This window comes from Malania oleifera, chromosome 12 (assembly GCF_029873635.1).
Source record: "Malania oleifera isolate guangnan ecotype guangnan chromosome 12, ASM2987363v1, whole genome shotgun sequence".
Taxonomy (NCBI): Eukaryota; Viridiplantae; Streptophyta; class Magnoliopsida; order Santalales; family Ximeniaceae; genus Malania; species Malania oleifera.
The window spans coordinates 79,709,074-79,730,725 of NC_080428.1; the positions used below are offsets into that span (position 1 = coordinate 79,709,074).

The 21,652-nt window shown below is 35.2% G+C and overlaps 1 protein-coding gene across 4 annotated transcripts; it reads left to right on the top strand.

The window, feature by feature from the left end:
* The first annotated feature begins 6,075 nt into the window (after positions 1-6,075).
* On the top strand, positions 6,076-20,366 carry LOC131144276 (uncharacterized). Of its 4 annotated transcripts, none has more exons than XM_058092821.1 (3): positions 6,076-6,443; positions 18,477-18,896; positions 20,160-20,366. In XM_058092821.1, exons 2-3 carry the CDS (start codon positions 18,571-18,573, stop codon positions 20,185-20,187), a joined length of 354 nt encoding a protein of 117 aa, XP_057948804.1. In that variant the 5' UTR covers positions 6,076-6,443; positions 18,477-18,570; the 3' UTR covers positions 20,188-20,366. The 4 variants fall into 4 exon arrangements, with proteins under 4 accessions (XP_057948804.1, XP_057948805.1, XP_057948802.1 ...); XM_058092822.1 differs by having other exon boundaries at positions 6,082-6,443; positions 18,522-18,896; XM_058092819.1 differs by having other exon boundaries at positions 6,092-6,443; positions 19,152-20,366.
* The last annotated feature ends 1,286 nt before the right edge of the window (positions 20,367-21,652 follow it).

Consider the following 21,652-nt stretch of genomic DNA (forward strand, 5'->3'; position numbering starts at 1 on the left):
ATACCATTTGTGCTTATTATTTTTACCTTTGATAGAATCTGAAACACGATTTTCGTTCTCTGTGGTTCGTTTCTTTGGTAAAATCGCGTCATTGAAATTGTATGTCACAGAGACGATTTCCTATCATCTAAACATGACTTTCCTGAGTTAGCTTAGAAATAGGACTTACTACTAATCATGAATCAATGCTGATTGTTTAGTTTAACTAATGATCGAGTTTAGAGGATTTATTTCTCAACTTTTTATTCGAGATTACTTGGCTTTATTGGGCACATATATAACATGGTAAAAAAAAAAGTGATTTTTGCTAATTAGAACATTTTAAGATTTGTGATCGATCCTATCATTGGTCGTAGTTTTGAATTAATCGTTGTGTGTTTAAAAAATAGGATTAGTTGACCATTTCACTTTTTGGTTTGACATATTAATTGGTGTAAGGAAATCAGTTTGCTATCATAATCTTTCAATTGACCATTTGACCGGTTTAAGGTTCAAGAATGTTCTGTGTAGAGTGTTTGTAACAATCTTCTCATTTTTGCCTTATTTTTTCATTTTATCTTTTTGTGTCATTTTAAAGATATTTTATGTGAGATTAACACAATTTACAACTTAGACAACTATAAAGAAGATCAAATACAATATGACTATGGTTTTAAAATGTTATTTAAGCTCACCTTACTAAATCATCTTGAAGTTTTTAATCCCTACTTTGCACAACTTAATATAATAAAAAATAAAAAATAAAAAATTAGTGCATAATTGTTTATTATCATTCAAACTTGACTAATAAAACCCTGGGGCTAATAGAGATTTAAGATAATGAATGAATTCCCCCGTACCAGCAAAAGCTAATCTTTATTGAAAAGCAAGTCGAGGATGGTAGAACTTTGAGGATTACAATATCAAGAAGGAATCAACTTTTCATATTATGCCAAAGTTTTTTAGGCGCCATGTAACGACCCGAATTTAAAATGGAATTTAAATGATAAAAAAAAGGGAATAGAAACAAAAATAAAGAAGGAAGCTGCCAAACTTCGTCGATGAACACTGGGTTTCGTCGACGAAGGCTTTAAGGATTTCGTCGACGAACACAGGACCTCGTCGATGAGAAAATACCAAGAGGGGGATTTTGAGCTGACTGAATTTCCTCGACAAAGACTGGATTTCATCGACGAAATTTGTGAATAACTCGTCGACGAGGGTCGGGCTTGTTGATGAATTCTGCTGTCTATAAATACTAAAAATCCAATTTTTATTTCATTTGAAGCTTCCTCTCCACTCTCTCTCCTCTTCGGCTCTCTCACTCTCTCTTTTCGATTTTGAGCTAGCTTTTTCTTTCTTTTCGATTTTGAGCTAGCTTTACGCCGGATCGAAAATTTGAGGCTACCATGATGCTCCTGGCGGAGTTCTCTACGAGTTTGCCGGAGCGGATCGTTGAGAAAATGAAGTTGGAAATCATCCTTGGGTTGAGGTAATGCTTTTTAAGCCAAATTATACTTTATGGTAGTTATAAAAATTGATGTACATATGAAAATGCTGATAATTTATACTAGGAGTTTTGAGTTTCAGGATATTAATTAGGAAATCATACGGGGGTTAGCTTAGGATATTTTTTGGGGCTTTCTCAGTAGCCAGGTAAGGGAATAAATAAAAGCAGATATTTTCCACGCCAGTTAAGATTAATTATGAGCACATTTATTTTCAGAAAAACCTATGCTATTTTTGTTTATCACATATGAAATGTATGTTTGGAAAATACTGCTATTATGATTAAAATGTATATGTATGTATGAGATGCCAGGAATGATGATTTTAGAATATGAAGCATGACTTTAAACGGCATATGTGTGGCATGAACATTATTTTTATGTTAAGTGAATCATAATATGAATGATTTTACGAGCAAATCATATTTTTTTTTCAAATATTTTGAAAAGTCGAGTTATGCTATAATGAGTTTGACGAATGTATGATAAATGAGTTATTTTCAGAATGTAAATACCTAAAACGTATCTGGCACGAGGCCATATTTATATTATCGGCACGAGGCCGTATTTACGATTTTGGCGCAAGGCCATGTATTTATGTTATCGGCACGAGACCGTATTTATGCTATCGGCACAAGGCCGTATTTATGATTTCAGCGCGAGGCCATATCTATGTTTTTGGCACGAGGTCGTGATGATGTTATGTATGTTCATGTATTATACGTTATTACAATCAGGATGTTAGTTTAGTTTAGTTCAGGACTCGGTACCGTAGCTATATTGTAGATCAGATATCTACGTCAGATTAGTGCTAACCATCCCACGAGGGGATGGGAGATGGATAGTCGATGTGGCTTTCAATAGAGTGTGAACGTCCACCTGGCAGTTTAGACCAGGGTGTGGCGGGCTCATCGTACTTACAGACATACTTGATTCGGCAGTGGTCGGCCAGCCATTGTCGGGTCCCGCCTTCGGGCTGCACAACCCATCATGGGGGGTAATATATGACATTAGCTAGCTATTCATCCTGGGTATATTTTCAGTATTACAGTTATAATAGATGCTTATGTATGCTATGATTTATTAACAAATGAGAAAGTACATGATTATCCAGTATGATATTATGATTATTTCCAGAGTTATGAAATATACTGTATATGTATAAGCACTTTAAATGTTCATGTTGTCATACGGCTGTATTTAGTTTATTTTCTCTTACTGAGAAGTGTCTCACCCCGAATATTAACACATTTTTCAGGAAACCCAAAGAAACCAGCGGGTCAAGGCCGCCGTTTAGTGAGTGGAGCTTTCCTACTAAAAGGGTAAGCGTTGAACTAGGATTAGGAGATTTTTGTTGTAAGATCTTAGTGTCATTTTTTACTTTTTGAAAGATTGTAAATAAATACAGTATTTTAAATGTAAATAACTCTGGTATTATGTTTTATGATTTGATGTTGAGATTTTATGTTTACTATTGCTAAGTTTTCCGCTGTGTTTGACAGATATCCTCGCTACCCACGGGTTCAGGTTGACTTTTGATTTATTATGTTATATTTTATTGAGGGTCGCTACACGCCATGCATATCTTCACTTGTACTACTCATTTTCAACCAGTCCACTCCTCATCTCCTCTCTCTCTCTCTCTCTCTCTCTCTCTGTATGTATATATCTACTGCATCATCATTCTCCCTTTATTTCCTACTATAGTCGGTGGTAAAATGTATTATTCTTACATAACATAGAGCAATAAAAGTTTAAGCTACAATGATGAGTAGAGGTCTAAGTTTGTTTTGGTATGAGTATGGTCTTTTTTTTTTTTATTACATATGAACTTCAACCACCAACGAGCCCTTTCAGACCTCTTGATGCAGCACCACACCTACAGATTAGCGTCCTCTGCCCCCAAGTCTCATTGATCAAGGAAAAGTTCAGATGCGGACACGACTTCTGTGCATCAGTTGGACGTTCGGCCAACCTAACACCCGGGACACATCTCCATTACCATCCACGGTCCCTGCTAGCTCATAGAGAACTCTCACCATCCACGGTCTCTACTAGCTCACACAGCGAACTCTCACAATCCACAGTCCCTGCTGGTTCACGAAGTAAATTCTTACCATCAACAGTTATCGCTGGCTCCGTGAGTGTATCTACCTAAAATTAAACCCCCGATACTCCTTCTTACTTGTTGATGCATTTCCACCGCGTCATGCCGTGGGGGCATGAGTCTGGTGTCTTTGTTTGGATTTTGGTTGGAGTACAACATGAAACAGACAATGATTGAAACCAACGATGGTCTCCTTAAAATCATGGTGTTTATAAGCTTAAATATGAGCAATCTCATCTTTTGGATTTTTAATATTGTGGTTGGTGTTAGCTGGTTTGCATACAGATGTTTCGATGCAAATTGTGGTTTTTTTAATATTAATTTCATTGTATGCTTCTTTTCTAACTCGTTGCATTTTCTTTGAAGTTACATGAGAAGACATTCATCTGAGGTGTATCTCTTTCTCATTCTCTCTAATTCGGAAAGTTGTGAAGTGCGATTCTAGTCAAAGTAGGGTACTATTAGGAAGTAGAACAAGGGATCTCCCTTTTAAATTATTGGTTCCTCTTCTCTATGCCTCGGTGGTCCCCTTAGTAAACTCTTACCTTCTCTCTTGTTAATTTAGCTATCTATTTTTTCTCCTCAATTTTATTTTCCTATATTGGTTATGCTCAATAAAATTATTCATTTTTTTGCATTAACGTAATTACTAAAGTTCCCAATTGTCGCTCTATCCTTGCTCATTTTATTGTCAAAATTTGTCTTGATTAATTTTGATTTTCTATTTGAGATTTGTACATTTCAACTATTAATATGTTAATTTCATTGTCATTATTTCCAGTTTGAATTTCATTGCGAAAAAAAATCCAATTGTAGAGGACTAAAAGTTCTAATAAATGTTACCCGAATTATTTTAAGTTAACTTCTAAATCAATTCTAAATTACCTCATAAATTGTGTTACGTTTTCTCAAAGCACTTTGAGCTACGATTGTCTTCATTGAATCATGGATACAAATTGACAATGTTAAACCCAATTTCTTTAAAATTTTACATTTGAGTATTTCAAATTGTTTTTTTAGTATTGAGTTGTCTTTTTTGAATCATTTTCTAACAAGAACCGTCATTCTAACTACTAAAAAATTGGCCTCGCATACTGTTGACATTTAATTATCATTTTTTTAAAAGTTTAATGGAAGATGAGTTATGTGATTATGATTGATAAATTTGAATTAATTATTGTGAACAAACAAAAAAAGAAAACAAAATAAAACCGAACACATCTAGGGTAAAGGATTAAAGTCAAAAGTCAAGCACAAGGCTACCATGTGCTCTCCATAATTAGTTATCATTTAAATCTAAACAAAAAAAGAAAAGGAGATTTTATGTTCTGAACATTTTAAAAAGAATCATAGAATAAACGTAGTATAAAGTTTCCTCCAATTATCTACAAAAGAGAGAATGCTTCATCACAACCATCTACAAGATCAAATAAGTATGTAGAAGATCTGCATGATGTGAAAGTAAACATCGTAAAAAGAAATGCCAAATCCTCTAAAATCAAATCAAAAAAATAAAAAATACAAATATTAAAAGACAGACACAAACAATATATAGTCGAGACTCCGATTGAACATGAAATACTTGCATAAATAACTTTTTTAGAAAAATCCACTTCTTTCTAATCCTCAATTATTTCAATATAATTTATCACAAGGCCCAACAAAAACATCATTCCTCGATCAATCAATAAAAGAACAATACATTTCAACATACGACAAAATTCTCTCACTATGAAAGTTTTATACTCAGTGAATTTGTCAAATCATTTAGAATATAAACGGATTAGTCCGAGCTATTGAATATCCATGGTTTGAGAAAATCCTAAATCCAAGATGAATAACAATAATTACCTTACACATGTATTTGAGAAAGCATGCCGATATATATGTTTTGTAACTAATCTAAAGCCACCCAACCCAAGAAAGCATTGCCAAAGACATGCCTGGCCCTTTTATTATAATTGATAATAATATATGGAGTAATATTTTTTAATTACTATCAATAATTAAGTTAATAAAATTCACATTGGCCAATAATAATAAATTTATGTAAGAGTGAAAATTAAATTTTAAAATATTATTTAATAATATAATTCGTAAAAAAACTACTAATCTCATTTTATAATTTATTTAAACATTTAAATATTTAATTTTATAATTAATATTATATAATTATAATTTTTTTAAAATATAATTTTTCAAAAATTTATAAATATAGCTGCGAAAATTGACAACGCCACACATGTGAATATTGGTTAGTAGGAGTGAGCATAATCGAATTAACTGACCTAATTCAGTCGATTTGATTCAAGTAATTTATACTTCAGTTCGGTTCGGTTTGGTTTTAGAGTAAGGTAATTTCGGATATTTGGTTTCCGATTTGATTATGGGTAATTTGTATATTGGTTTATCAAATTATCTGAAATTTTAATTAATTAATAATTAAATATAAATTATTAAATTGTATTATTTATGATTTTAATTCTTAGGCTAGGTTGGCCACTAGGGTTGCATTCGGGATTCAGCCATTCCTAAATCCCAATTTCCCATTTGCCTCTTCCAGTTTCTACCATCTTCTCTCTTTCCCAAGTTCGCAGTTCGCAAGTCGCAACTTAGCCGGCAGCCGGCACTCCCTGATTCCCAGTCCCAGTTCCCTTCAGCTTCACCTTCCCTTCCCAGTTCCCTTCCCAATTCGCAGTTCGCACACAGTCGGCGACGGCGAGTTCGAACCTTCTGTTCCAGATCGGAAGAGCCAGTCTTCCCCTTCGGACTTCGGCTTCCACCTTCCCAACTTCGCAGCTCGCACTCTCGCAGGCTCGCAGCACTCCTTCGGACCTTCTGTCCTTCAGGTTTTTCATCTTTCCGTTGTGTTCAAAACTCAAAAGTCTTTGCAGTGTGATGTTTATTGAATTTTTACAATATCCTAAGATGTGCACAATGTGTTTGATTAAATGTATGAGAGAATATTTCCTCCAAATTATTGTATTCATGTTGATCAGTCTCCCTCTTTAAAATGGGTTTCTTTGTGTTATTTGTTTATATTTGTTTGAATGTTCATTGAAATTGAGTTTTGTTCCTTTTTAATTTTTGTATATTTGCGTTTTCTTACTTTTGTCGTACCAAAGTCCAGTGCCCTGTTCTCTTCTTCTTTGGTTCTTCCGCTCTTACCAATAACCCTTGTTTGCGTATCATGGAAAAGTTTTTTTGCGTTGAGAATTTTTCTGATGAGTCGTCTTCATTAGTGGATGCAAAATTCTCTTTGAGTACGAAAGCATAAAATAAAGGACAGAAAGAAGATAAAAGGATGGAGGATGAAATTTTTTTGAGAATTACTTAGTTGTTTTAAGGGAGAATTACTCATAATTAATTTTATGAGCTTATTTATTAAATTTTTAATTGCATTTGAGCTCAAGCCTAAGTCTGAACTGAGTTCTAATATACTTGCTCTGTTATGAAAATGAACAGGCTGACAAACCCTTATCGAGCCGAGGGTCTTAGGGTTTTGTTAGGTGAAAAGGTAAATGAGGCTCTTGATCAATAAGACAATCAACAAATTTTTAAATTAGAGAGAGGAGAGAAGAATAAGAAAAGAAAGGAGAGGGAAATTGATGTTGCAAACAGAATGCAGGAACAAAACAGAGGACAGCAAGAGAATGGAGAATGGAGAGACATAATGAGAATTAGAGAACATTACATGAGAGAAGGGAAGAAGAAGAAGAATGAAGGAGGAAAAAAGAAGGAACCTGCACGAGAGAGGTGAACTGCAAATGCAATTCTGATTCAGAACACTAACTTCTAAGTAACTTACATTCTAGTATTTGTATCCAATACTAACATATATTTACATAAAAATCCCAATAAAACAAGAAATATTACAAAATATCTCCAAAGTACTCAAATATACAAAATGATCCGAAACTAACTAAATTTATAAAATAACTAGAAATTTTCCTGAACTAAAATAAAAAGTTACCATATGGAAATCTAAAATTTCCCATTGGTGGTTCTCAATTAAACTCCCCTTGCTAGCGAAAATTTGACGTCAAGTTTTGAAATGGCGTAACAGCTTTACTCCAAAAGTGGAAACAAGTTGAACTTGTAGGCTAATCAAGAGGAGGCACGCTCTACATTGCATTGTTACCATTGGAGAATATCTAGAATGTCTTCCAACTGCAAGTAGCATATAAGGTTGCAACGTCCTCTGAAAAAATAACAAGTCCTCCAAACAAGAAGTCAATTTAATATCCAAATTTATTGGCAATTGAAGCAAATATGCATTTGGTCCATATTCTAGGATGTTGGACAATGTTTCACTAGATTTGGTTAAGGAAAATGTGGAGCGAGAGGATTGGAAGGATGGATGCACAAGTTTACTGGATTGAGGAGAAAGAATCTCAAGAGATTTTCAATAATAGGTTCCATGATTGGAGAGTTTTCAACAACTCTAGAGTAGCCAATTGTTCCTCACTCGTTGGGTTAGAAATGGAAAATTGAGGTTGAAGAGTGAGGTCATTCACAAATGTATCTTTAGTAGTAGTTGGCAACTCATCTTGATGTTCATTGCAAGTCTCAACAACACAGTTTGGTGACAAGTCCAGGTCTATCTCTGGCCTAGAGGGTACAACCCCTCCAATAGTTTTTAGGGTTACTAAATATAAGTCTAAAGCCTTATTTTGTGAAGTTCATGACTTGTGACCATTGAAGAATAAAAAATTATGCACTAATAATGTGCAAATCATTTATGTAGTCACGATACTCTTATGGGCAACAATCTGCATGGGCACTTTTAATATTTAATTGTTTATCCTCTAACAAGTTAGGGTTTCTCTTGAACATCTTGAGTGGTTCTAGGACTACCTTGTGATCTTTGAGAAATTGATCTAGACTGATTAAGCTCTTCAAGATAGGAAATGGTGTTATGGGTTGGTAGCTGGAGAAATCTCACAACTGCCAAAGCCATGTGGTAAGTCTCAAATAGAACTCTAAGATGTTTTTGATTTTCAAAATCATGTGATGTCTTATTTCATCCCTCAACCCTTTCTTGAGCTTAATCTCCACTCTAGGTTAGAATTGAGAGCAGAGAGATACATGAGGTCTCTAAATTTAAGGTAAGAATCAGTGACACTACAAAAAAATTGTGGGGCCATACTTCTCTCTTAAAATATATCTCATTTTAGACCATTTGGTAACTAGAGGTTCTCTACTATAGTATTTGTCCTCTTCAACTTTTTGCCAATATTGCTTTGCTAAACCAAGAAGTTTTGATTTAGTTAAGTAGATAGTCTGGTGGTAAGACAACCCATACTGGTTAAAATAATTCTCCTTGTCATCCAACCACTAGGAAAGGCTGAGGACCTGAACAACCATCAGGATAAGGACACCTAAGTTTTGTGAATTGTTTTGAATTGCCAACTGGCTGGGATCTGCATATGTGAAATTGATTCATCATTTTCTTTCTTTAAGCCTAAGAGCAAATATGGACTGACCTGAATGACCATCAAAATAAGGACACCTTGGTTTTGCCAGTCGTTGAGAATCGCCAACTAGCTGGGATCTGGATATGTGGAATTGACTCATCATTTTCTTTCTTTAAACCTAAGAGCAAATATGAACTAATGCAAATATAAGCAAGTACCAATCAGGTAAGTGATATTAAATCAATTTCTATGGAGTCCAAGTTGTGTATGTTTATGCAACTTTACCAAAGGTCCTTAGATGTTCATAGATGCTCTACTAATAAACTTGAAGAATGGTCCTGTCACACTGAATTTTTCCTTCCAACAAAATGTATCCGCTGACCAAAACTGGATTTCTTTGGACCAACATCAAAATCTCTTGAAGGAAATCTAATTTATCGCAATGAATCTCAAAATACAGCACCTGGGCCCCAATCTAAATGCTGGCAGGCCTTCAAAACTCAGAAATTTGCATTGGCAGTCCAAGATCAGGTTGAATTTATCCTTGGAAAGGTGACCCAGACTGGCTTCAAATACCAATTAGTTTTCAATCAAACAGCTCCAAAATCTCAGAAGAAAATCCAAAGTATTGTGGGTGGAATCAATTTCTCGTAGTTCTGGAAGCAGGAGTAGACTTTGGCAGTTCCTCACTTGCTGGTCTCTGGTGCATGTGGTGCGTGCCCTGCCGGCAAGGTGCCTCTGGCGATTGTGTTCTGGCTGGTAACAAATTGAGGGATGGTGAGTCAAATGGTGGTGGTGGTGATGTGTCAAGTAAGCACCATCAACAGTGAGATTTTAATGGGTGGTCTGCTGGAAGACATTCAATCGTTCTCCAGGCATCAGACGATGATGGAACTTCAAGGAGGGGGGGGGGGTTGTGTTTTGGAGGGTTTTGATTCTGATGTTGAAGGAGGTGTTTTAAAAGTTTTGCTGGAAATTGGTGTTTGAATTTCAGGGGCATGACTGTAATTTCTGTGGAAGTTACAGATGAACAGTTGGAGGCTTTTCCTGCAGTTTCTGATCCTTGAGTGATTTGTAAGACTTGTATTTTGCAACAATTATTCACAGATATGGAGATTGAGTCAAAATAACTGTTAATTGTTCTGGTCTATGACAGCACAGTGCTCTGGTCCTTGGCTTTGATGGAAGGTGTCTGGTCTGCTTATGGTGTGGTAATCACGGTTGGGCTCTGATGCCAACTTGATGTAGGACAAGCAACAGAAGTTTAGAATAGAGGGTAATTTGACAGAATTATAGAAAAGGAACATAGAGAGGAGAGAAGAAGAGGAAAAGAGAGGAAAGGGAAGTAGATGCTGCTGACAGAATGTAGGTACAGAACAGGGGACATCAAGAGAGTGGAGAACTAAGAGACAGAAGAAGAAGAAGAAGAAGAAGGAGCCTGTACGAGGGAGAGGGCAACCGCATTTGCAATTCTGATGCAGAACATTAACTGCCCAAATAACTTAAGAGACTAGTGTTTATACCCACTACTACTAACACATATTTGGGAGAGGGCGACCACAATTAAAATTCTGATGCAGAACATTGACTGCCCTCGTGAGAACTGCAATTGCAATTCTGTTGCAGAACATTAACTGCCCAAATAACTTAAGAGACTAGTGTTTATACCCACTACTACTAACACATATTTGGGAGAGGGCAACCGCAATTGCAATTCTGATGCAGAACATTAACAGCCCTTGTGGCAACTGCAATTGCAATTCTGTTGCAGAACATTAACTGCCCAAATAACTTGAGAGACTAGTGTTTATACCCACTACTACTAACACATATTTGGGAGAGGGCAACCGCAATTGCAAATCTGATGCAGAACATTAACTGTCCAAATAACTTAAGAGGCTAGTGTTTATACCCACTACTACTAACACATATTTATATAATATAGAAACCTCAATACTTAAATACACAAAATAACCCTAAACTAGGGGGCCTTGGTGAAATTAAGTGTTAGGCACTGAACATTGAATTCAAATCTAATTTCATGAACTAGTTCTTAATTGAACTTGAATTAGTCACTTAATCTAAAATCTGAATTATTTTATTGTCTAGTATCTAAGATATAAATATGCGTTGTTTCTCAATTTTAACCTTCTCAATATTTAGGTGGATAAATATTTGATAAAATTAAAAGACTCAAATTTTTAACTTAATACAAATAATATTTTCCTGTCATATATTTAGTTAGGGGGCTGTTAGCTTTATCGTGATCCCAAGAGGGGAGGGTGAATTGGTATTTTTAAATTTAATCCCTAGGTGAATGTTCTAACACCAGTATGTTCACAACCTTAAGGACAATCTAGTGCAAGTAAAGTAAATATATCAGAATTTAAATAAAATAATTTAATTAATACCACATGCACTAGAAAGCAGTAAAGTAAAAGTGACAGACAGAGATGTTATTGAGGTTCGGCCAATTGCCTACGTCCTCGCCTTGGCTAACAAGCACAAAAATTATCACTATAACTTGCTCACTTAAACGGGTAGAGCGGCACCAATACAAACTAGGTCAATTAGCACTAGGTTGACCTCAATCTTTACACCAATCCTTACCGGACTGGATTACCGCCCCCTCAGGCCACGCCTAGAAACATTCAAATTTTACAATTAAATGGTACAGACAAAAAAAGTACTTTCACGTAAAGCAGATTTGTACTCAAATGCGTTCAATCACATACACCACAAATGATTTAATATGTAAGCTCAGTGTGGTCTAATATTTTACTCCTTAAGAATATTTTCTATTAGTGTAATGAGTACGTGAGAGTATCAACAAATAATCTGTGTATCTCAAAATATTCAATCAAACGTGTTCACACAAAATGTCAAATGAGTCTCAAGTATGTCAATCAGTAGGATGTCTCAATCACGAATGTAGTGTATATGCTTGGTTTGTAAAAGCTATGTAATCTTTGTATTCAGCAAATGATATGTGAGTGGATAAATATTTCAACAAAGATCAATATCACAAACACAAATATCTTCTCACAAATATATCAATGTAAATCCCACAAGATATTTGAGTAAGTTTTGAAAATGTTTTTGCAACCCAAAAACAAATACAAGCTTTCTAAGATATTGCAATGCAAATGCAATACTCAGAAGTTAGATACTAGTCTTCTTATGATGGGTTTATTAGCAAAAACCCCCTAAGAATACTTAGGTTTTGCTCTCGTAAAAAATTGATTCAATTACACAACAATGAGAGAGCAAACCTATGAAGATAAACACTCAATCAACTTACAAAGAGTATGAGCAATAGGAGAAGGTAAGTATGAGTGGTTTTAGTATGAAAATGAGTGGTAGAGAGTATTTTGCTTGAGAGAGAATAATTTATTTTTGTTTGCTAATTAAGTTGCAAATTTTCCCAAATGAAGGGGTATTTATAGACACCCCAAGAATTATAACCGTTGGGGACAAGATTGAGATTATTAGAAAAAATTAATAATGATTTTATTATTTTAACCCTGTTTTTTAAAAAATTAACCACGGTAAAAAAATTCAGGGCAACCCAAGAGACCCGGTCGACCGAAGTTCATATGGCTCGGTCGACCGGGCCATCTTTGAACTGCAGGGTCGGTCGACCGGGAGAGGCGATTTTCCCAACTTGCGCGATTCGGTTGACCAGGGATATTTGAACTGGGTGATTCAGTTGACCAAACAGTTGGGACATCTTTCGAGGACCCTTGGTCGACCAGAGCGTTGGAGTTCATTTTGTGTTCAGTCGACTAGGTAGTCAAAAAGTTGACTCCTAGGAGGTTCGGTCGATCGGGAGTATTTGAACTAAATTGATTCGGTCGACTGGGTTGTGGTCAACTGGTTGACCCAGACCGGGTTTGGTCGACCGGGGCAGAATGAACTGCATGGGCTGGTCGACCGAAAGTGCACAAAGTATGCATATCAGTCCTGCTTTGATTCACAAATACCCTATTCAATGTGCCTAACATATATGAGTGCAAGAGTGAGTGTCATAGGGTCATTTCTGGGTCTTTTGAAGACACTGAAAAAATCCGGTATCGGTCAATCGAAGGGTGTTCCCTAAGGTCTTTCTAAGGTCATTTTCATTTTGAGCTTACGTATTAAATCATGCAGGTGATGCATGCAATTATTACAAGTCATAGACCCTAATTACTATTAAAGACCAATTTCGTAAATGAAATATATATATTACAACACAATGGAATTTGGTCTTCAATCTTCACTTGCCTATGTGCATCTTGATCTTGACGATTGAGGTTCCTGCACATAATCTTGAACACCCATTAGATATAAGGAGTATTTGTCATAATCAAAACCGGACATGACCTATAAGGTCAACAGGGGCATTTGATAAAATTAGGTGTTAAATGCTGAACACTGAATTCAAATATGGTTTGTTGTACCAATTTTGAATTGAACTTGAATCAGTCACTAAATCTAAAATTTGAATTACTTTAACTGTTTGATATTTAATATCTAAATGTGTGTTGTTTTTCAATTTTAACCTTCTCAATACTTATGAGTACATAAGCTAAAGTTTTTAATTTAACATAAATAATATTTTCTTGTCATATGTTTAATTAATAATTATGAATAAAAATTATATAATTTATTGTTGCACAGAAATAAAATTTATTATTTTAATTTTAATCAATTGGATATTGAATTTTTTGTCATTTTCATTTTTTTATGAGGGTTAAAATTGGAAAAGAGACCTTAAACCCAAATTAGACATGTTTCCTTGTTAAGTTCTATGATAGGAATTTTAAGAAAATTCATAGTTGCCACCAAACGCTCTAATGTCTAATTGATTCACTTATTTGAATTAGTTCAGACTTCAGACATAACTTCTATTAGGGATAAAATTGGAGAAAAGACCTCTGAATTTCTCACTTACCATTACCAATCAAACATGTTTCCATGTTTGGTTCTATTAGAGGAATTTTAAGAAAATTTAGAATTACCACCAAACACTCAGTTTAACCAATTCATTTGTTTAGTGAACCTTATTCAAAGGTCATTTGGATCAAGCAACACCTCCGCCATCTTTACTAATAGCGAGAAATTTCTCAATCTAAAATAAAAATCCTAGCTACTATGTAAACGTGTAAAGTTCTCCATCATTAGTTATATTGAGTTTTATTGTCACCATCAAGCCAATCTATTGGCCTTGGACATTGGTCCTATCACTAAGTTCAGGTTATGAAATATAGGTTTTGACTAAGTTCAGGTTATGGAATATAGAGTTTGACCTAAACAAATCCATGCCCAAACAGTCCCTACTTTAAGCCCACACGATTAAGCCTAATTCAACTTTATTAAACGAGTTCAAAAATGATTTTTATCCAAGCCTATTGCATGAGCCCAACCAAGTCTGTAATCAAGCCGCTCACAAGCCGAAATGAGCCAAGACTGTTCATGTTCAGGTTTGAGTCATTTATATAATGAATGAGCCTGAATGAGCTCTTACCAAGCTGGGCTCTCAAGCCGCTCATGAGCGGCTTGGTTTGTTTGCAGCCCTATTTAAACTTTCATTGTAAAATGAAGGCCATTATAAGAAATAGTCGCGTAGTAGTGTAGACAATGATTATGTTGCTGAAACTTTCTTTCTTTTGGTCTTGGTTTTGATTATTATCATCGTAGAAGTGCTTTATGTTCAAGTCCAATTTTTCCTTATTTGGACAGTGGTTGGACATGTAATCATGGAGTTGGAAGTTGAAACATGTTTTTTCTTCCAGAATATTTTGTCATTTTTTTTGTTTTTTCATGTATAATTGTTTTTAATATTTTTCCTTATTTAAGTCTTTTTAGATTACAAAACAATTGCATTAAAGATTAAACAAGTACAAGAAAAGGAGGATAAGACGTCCTTTGCAAAGACTAAGCATAATTGCAATAGTGCTACCTTCTGATACCTTTGAAGTCAGATAATGGCAACTCCCCCCAAAACCCCAAAAGAATGTGCACAAAAAGAAGCAAAAAAGGAAAAAAAAAAAAAATTCTCCCAAAGCAAATTTGGGGATTTTTTTTTTATTTTTGAAAATTATTCTTTTTTTTTTTTAATCCAAGAAATCCACGAAATGGCATACATTGCACCGTCATTTTGAAAATAAAGCTACTGGACCTGTTGGACTGATGGGTTGGCCAGTGGATGAGCCAGTGAAGTCAGCATGATGCATATTATATATATAATTTTATATGAATATATATGTAAAACTAAAACCAGTTATGCATACTTTGTATTAACTTTAAAATATAAATAAATAAAACTAATCTAGAGATTCTGTAATTGTAGCAATTCTGAATAGGAAGTTAAAAATATAAATTTATTATTAATTATTGCATTCAGAAAATTAAATTTTGTGGAGAAGGAAGCTCATGTTTTTAAAAGAGAGAACTCTCACAAGCCCCACTCATTGCTCTCTTTTGAAAGCCAACTTAATAATAATTTAAAAAAATATTATAATACATTATATGCTTGTTATGGGAGTAGGTGGAGTATTCCCCAAGGAGGAACTCTCGCCCATTTTTCCATGCACAAAGCACTCTTTAATTTCCTTGTTTTGCCCCTCTCTCCCATTTGTTCAAAGATCATACCTTGCGAAAACCATGCTGTGGGACTGTGGGAGGAGGGAAGGGGCCATAGGAGTAGCAATGGGCTGGAGTGCTAGACAATGCCTTTAGAATTTCTTTTAAAAAATAAAAAATTATAGCTGGACTGCACAAGTCCATAAGGTCCTCTCTCTTTTACTCTTCCCAAGAACTCACCAACAAAAAAAAAAAAAACATATGCATTCTGTGGCACCACTCAATCCTTGCCATAACAAAGAAACAAATTGTTCCAAAGAGACCTTGGCACCTGGCGAAAAAGAAAAATATGAACATTATTTTCATTTGCCTCATGGCACAGCATACAAACATTTGGGCTTATAGGCTTATAGGATCTCGTTATATTGTTGTCATTCGTATTAATCCCAAGAACAGGAGTACTGATGAAAGCTGAATCTCAATAGGAACTTTTTCTTGCCAAATAGATTTATTCAATTAGAAAGGGCTAGGATTGCTAAAGAATTTCTTAGATGAGTAAGGAAAGACTCTGAAGAGAGAGACCCCGAACCCGAAGAACCCTCTCAGCCTTGCTTCCCTACCTGAAGTGGGAATAAAAGAATTCAGCACACTCAATGAGGAAGTAGCTTATTGACCTCTCTTTCATTGAAACACCTCAAGAAATGGAAATCCCAAGAAAAAGAACGCTCCTCTAAAAAGCTGAAATTGGTGCATCGTCAAAAGTAAGTCGTCTAAACAATTGCCGCACCAATAACTCCTGAAGTCTCTCCCACTCAAATATCTCACTGACTCACTCTAAAATGAGCAGCACAAGGGCTATCCCAAATATAGGAGTTATGTCGTGTAATAAGGCCAGATCGTCTTCTCAGGGAATGCAGATCGGTTTCAAACTTGCGTAAAACAGGAAGAAGAAAATGAGAAAATAGTTTACTGAACGTAGTTCAAATTTGATTTCTTGGGGTTTTTGAAAGTTTGTGATAGAATTAAGACAACATGAATCCTAACTAAAGATTTAACACGTATAAAACGAACCAAACAACTCACTAATTAAACATTCAAATAATAAAACAAGGATAAACTAAAATTAAACTTCAACAATGGCTTAAGAATAATAACCCAACTCAACACAATAATAACTTGAATGAAATAAATAGATCCAATAATATCTAAAAATAAATTGAATTTAACAATGGCTCAGCTAAATAAATAAACTAGACTTAACAATAAATAGGCTCAAACAAAGTCTCAAATAAACATAACTAAACTTAAACCAATAAAGAAAAATTCCAACAGAATATTTAAAATATCATTGAAATAAAATAAGACAACTAATTAAAAACAAGAGAAAGAGAGAGAACTTAATCAAAAATTTATCTAATAAAAAGAGTTCTTCAACAATGAAAAATACTTAGCATACTAATTAACTTAAACAAAAGTTTAATTTCAACAATTACTTTAAATGAAAATAAACTATATTCACAATAAAAATAACTCAAATAAAAATACCAAACTTCAATAATGGCTAAAAAGAAATAAACTTAAACAAAGCATTAAAATAATAAACAACTACAATGGCAAAAGAGTAAAAGAGAGAGAGAGAGAGAGGGGGGGAGAGGGAGAGAGAGAGTGAGAGTGGCTGTATGTGGAGTGGAGAAGAGAGATGCCCCTGCTGCTCATGGCTCCCAAAGGAGATCCACACTGTGTGGTGCAAACCCCCTTGCCTTCTCCTTACGGTTCCTTGGGAGAGAGACCCACAAAAAGAACCCTAAAGCCCCCTTTCTAGTCCAGCGTATGGCTTGGCTGAATGGGCCTTTCCTTATGGCTCCAGCTTAGTTGCATGGCCCATGCAAATGCATGAGCCTTTCCTTGTCCCCTACGGTAAGCTTTTTAATTAAAGCCCCCAGCTCCCCTTTTCCAGCGCATGGGCCCAAGACCAATTGCATGCATGCACACGGCCTTTCCTTGTTTTCAATTGCAAGCTACCAGCTGCCACTCTTCACATGCATGACCCGACCCCTTCATTTTGCATGTACACGGCCTCTTCGTTTTGCATGTACACGGCCATCTTTAACTTTCGAAAATTATCCTGCAATAATTAAACATAAATATTCGTAAATTTACGGCAAAAATAGGATAATTATCTCAAGATTATCAATTGAGCTCAATGATTAAAATATTGGACATAATTAAGTATTTAATTAAAATGGTAATACTTAATTAATGCATTTAAATACTTAATTACGCAATTTTGACGCGTAATCACTCACTGAGTCGAATTCTATTACCAACCCACTTTAAGCAGATTAAGAGGCAAGAAAAGACAAACTACCTAGGGAACGCACTTCTAATGGCTCGCATCGGCAAGTTAATTTGATATTGACAATTTTCCCACATTTCTTAGTGAATAATATTTTCTGAATGGCTTAATATTGGATGGGAAATGCCATTGGAAGTGAGCTTGAGCTCAAGTTGTGTTCTTGAGTCATACTTGAGTACGACTTGTTTACTAAATGTAAAATGAGCTCCAATTGAGGCAGGTTGGACCCCAGCCTGTGCCATGTGCATGCTAAACGAGCTGAGCTTGAACAGTCATGTCCTGGCTCAAGTTGAGCTTGAGCCATGTTCAAGCTTCCTTCAAATGATCGAGCAGATCATCTCATCAAAACTGAGCTTGGGTTGGCTTGGCTCGATTCATTTGCAGCTTGACTTGATTTAGAATCTACCTGCACTGATCATCATGTTATAAAAAAATAACTGTAATCAACATAGAACATGTTCAGACATGCGGTCTCCAGTTGAAGCTTTAACTTTGTGATCTTGTTTGTTATACTGAGAGCATAATTGTCATTTTATACAATACAGTCGGCCTTGAAAAAAGAATTTTCTTTGTGCATCATCTTCACGAAGATTCTCCTGCAAAGGCTTCATTCAGTTTTCTGGATCAGAACTCCTTGAAATGAGTTCAATCTTGAGGCATGCATCAGTTCTCTTTGGACGCCCCACCTGTGCAGTCAACTCACTGAGTTACAACTGTCTCCCTCAACAACTTCAGCAACAGCGAGGGATTCGAGTGAAGGTAATCAACGGGAACCTAGAGCAAGCTTTGGCTTTTATGCAGCGGAAGATGCAGTCCAGTGGGATTGAGCGGTTGATAAAGCGACCTGAAACTCGCCATATCAAGAACTCTGAAAAGCGTGTTCTGGCCCGCAAGAACCTGGAGCGTAAAATGCGATCGCAAAGTCTAGCTCACCAAATCAAGACCATCCTTATCAAGAAAGTCAGGTAACCATGCAGAAAACCTAAAAATTGATTGTTGATGAATATTATGCTTTGATTTTCTTTTTATCCCATTTCAATTTAATATTGGAGATTTTTTTAACACTACATGCACATATCTTTCAATTTAATTTTATTTTTTGTTGGATAATTAAAAGTCTAAATACTTATATTGGAAGATTGTTGCTGCTCGTCAGACTACAACTTTGCAAGCTATTAATTATATTTGACGAAGCCTTGCAAATATTATTCATTTTGCAGTTATTCCCCAAACCCCCAATACGGTGTGGGAGCATGTCCTGGTGAACTGGCATTAATGCAAGCTAGGGTGTTGCCTTTCAATCAATGAAATTCAGGGAGAAGTGTTTTATTTGACTTTCTAAATTATTTAAAATCCATAACCTGACATTATTTATTCATCTATAGCAGCTAGTAACCACCAGGATAACTATTTGCAGTGTGTCACAAGAGGCACTTCATAATGCAATTGCTAGCTGGCGAAGAAAATAATGGTGTGATGCTCTATATTGAATCAAGTTAGAATATTGATAAATATTTGAATTCTGAAATGGTGTGTATTGGGTGGGAGATTCAACAGTAATGCCATATGAAGCTGGCACTTGGTGCTTTCATTGAACAGATGAAACACAGTGTCTATCTTGCCATTCGTTTTAGATTGTTGGATGATGCCCTTCTTAAGTTTTTAGACATGTACTGGTGAGATGTGGGTCTACAACATCAATCTGCTTAGTGTTGAGCTTCTTGCCTTCGTCTGAGCTTTCTAGTTAAAATTGAAGAACATTTTTTTAGATGAGTTTAGAGATTGGAAAATTGTTGCTTTCTCAGGCTTATAAGACCTAGGGTTAATGCATATATGCGAGGCCCATCCTTTTGGGCTAATATAAAATAAACTTTTGTATTTCCTCATTTATTTTTAGTTATTTGTTGTTATTTCTGTATGCAAGTGTGCAATTACATGATTTGCTTGGAGCCTTGGACTCTGGAGATGGTTGCTTTTAAATTCATTCATGTGTTCGTTTTGTTGTTGTCGTCTTGTCTTGGTTGCCTTCTTTCTCATTTGATATTCTTGTTTTCATCTCCTCCTATATAATTTCCTCCTCTGGTTATGTTCCTCCATTTCCTTTCAATTAAATTGTTATTTTACACACCAGCATATACTTGTTTACATTATTTTGGTTGGATTTTAAGGCAATTGCTTACATGTACTGACATTATATTTGTGCGTGTAAAATTATTGGAATGCTGCAGGGAGTCTATGAGAGCAGCTTCAAGGTAATTCTGTCAAATTGCAGGTTGGTTCAATTTTTTCCCTGGGGAGTTTCCTACAGCTCTGTAGAAGTCATTAAAATTTGCAATGTCTTTTTGGATCATATATAGCCACTGCATGTAGAGGATAAATGTTACCAACCCTTACTTGGTGGAATAAAAGCTTAGGCTGTTTTTATTGCTTTCAAATGTTGTTTACTACAAGATTTTAGTTTATCAACACATCGTACTTCACATGTCCTATGTTTCTAATGATTGAGAAACAGCAGCACTAGTTATTTCATTTTATTTAATAAAGCAACAAACCTTAGTGCCACTGTTTTGCTAAATCTCTTGTTGATTTTGCGCTATACTTATCCACATACACCATCTGCATGAAGCTTTTTGTTCATGCAGGAGAAATGTCCAATGCTGTGAAAGTTTTTGAAGAAGTTTATGCTTAGCAAAATGCAGCCATGGACATTCCTCATGCTTTGTAAGGGTAAGGAGCGGCAAAATGTGTCAACTGGTCAAAATCAGGATCGGAGTTGGGGTCCTTAATTGGTAGGACATAATCCTTGCTGTGTTCGGGGTTGGAATCAGGTCCTTAATGGAACAGACTTAATCTCGAGTTGTGGTTCAAGTTGACTTGCTTATAACTGGGTGAGGAGAACAGAAATTGGAGTCAGCCCAATTAATTAACAGGCTATAAAGAGGTGTTCATTAATAAATACATGATAAATTTATTATTGTGGGAAATGAAAGCAATTGGTTGCTTGGGAGTAAGCAGTGGCAAGAAGTTTTTGTTTTGGTAGAGCCTGAAAACATCGAACCAGCCTTTTTCGGTTTTTATGCCAAACAATTTTTTCTTCTACCAAATCATTAAGCGTGTTAATTATTAAGCCATGCCAATTTCAACCATTTAAAATGGTTCAAAACACTGAACTTCTTTTTCCTAAGATATCCTTATTAGGTGTACCCTCGCATAAATGATGAATAACATTAAAGAGGCCTATAAAGATAGTTACCTTAATTCAACTTATAGGTGTCATATTTGTGAATCTTTTTTAATGTTATCATTATTATTGCATTTCTTAACATTTTTTTCAAGATAAATGCCCCCCCCCCCCTCTATTGCAATGAAAAAAAATGGAAAATCTTGAGCAAATAAATTTCCGGTGCAACCCCAATTGTGTTATATCTTTCTAAATGCTCAGGCTATTTGTTGTTACCCACTGATGAATTTTTGCCAATGGAAGGAATTGATTTGTGATAAAAATAACATGTAGATCTACTTTGTTAAATATTTTGAACTACAAATATTGATAAGAGAACTAACAAGTGATCTTCATCATTTCACTATTGACAGAATGTCATCTGTCATTTTAATGCCTGTTAAATGGTTAAAACTATATATATATCGGAATGTTTTCATGAGGTTTTGATTGACACGAGGCAAGAGAGTTCATGGTTTAGTCATATGTTATATATGTATG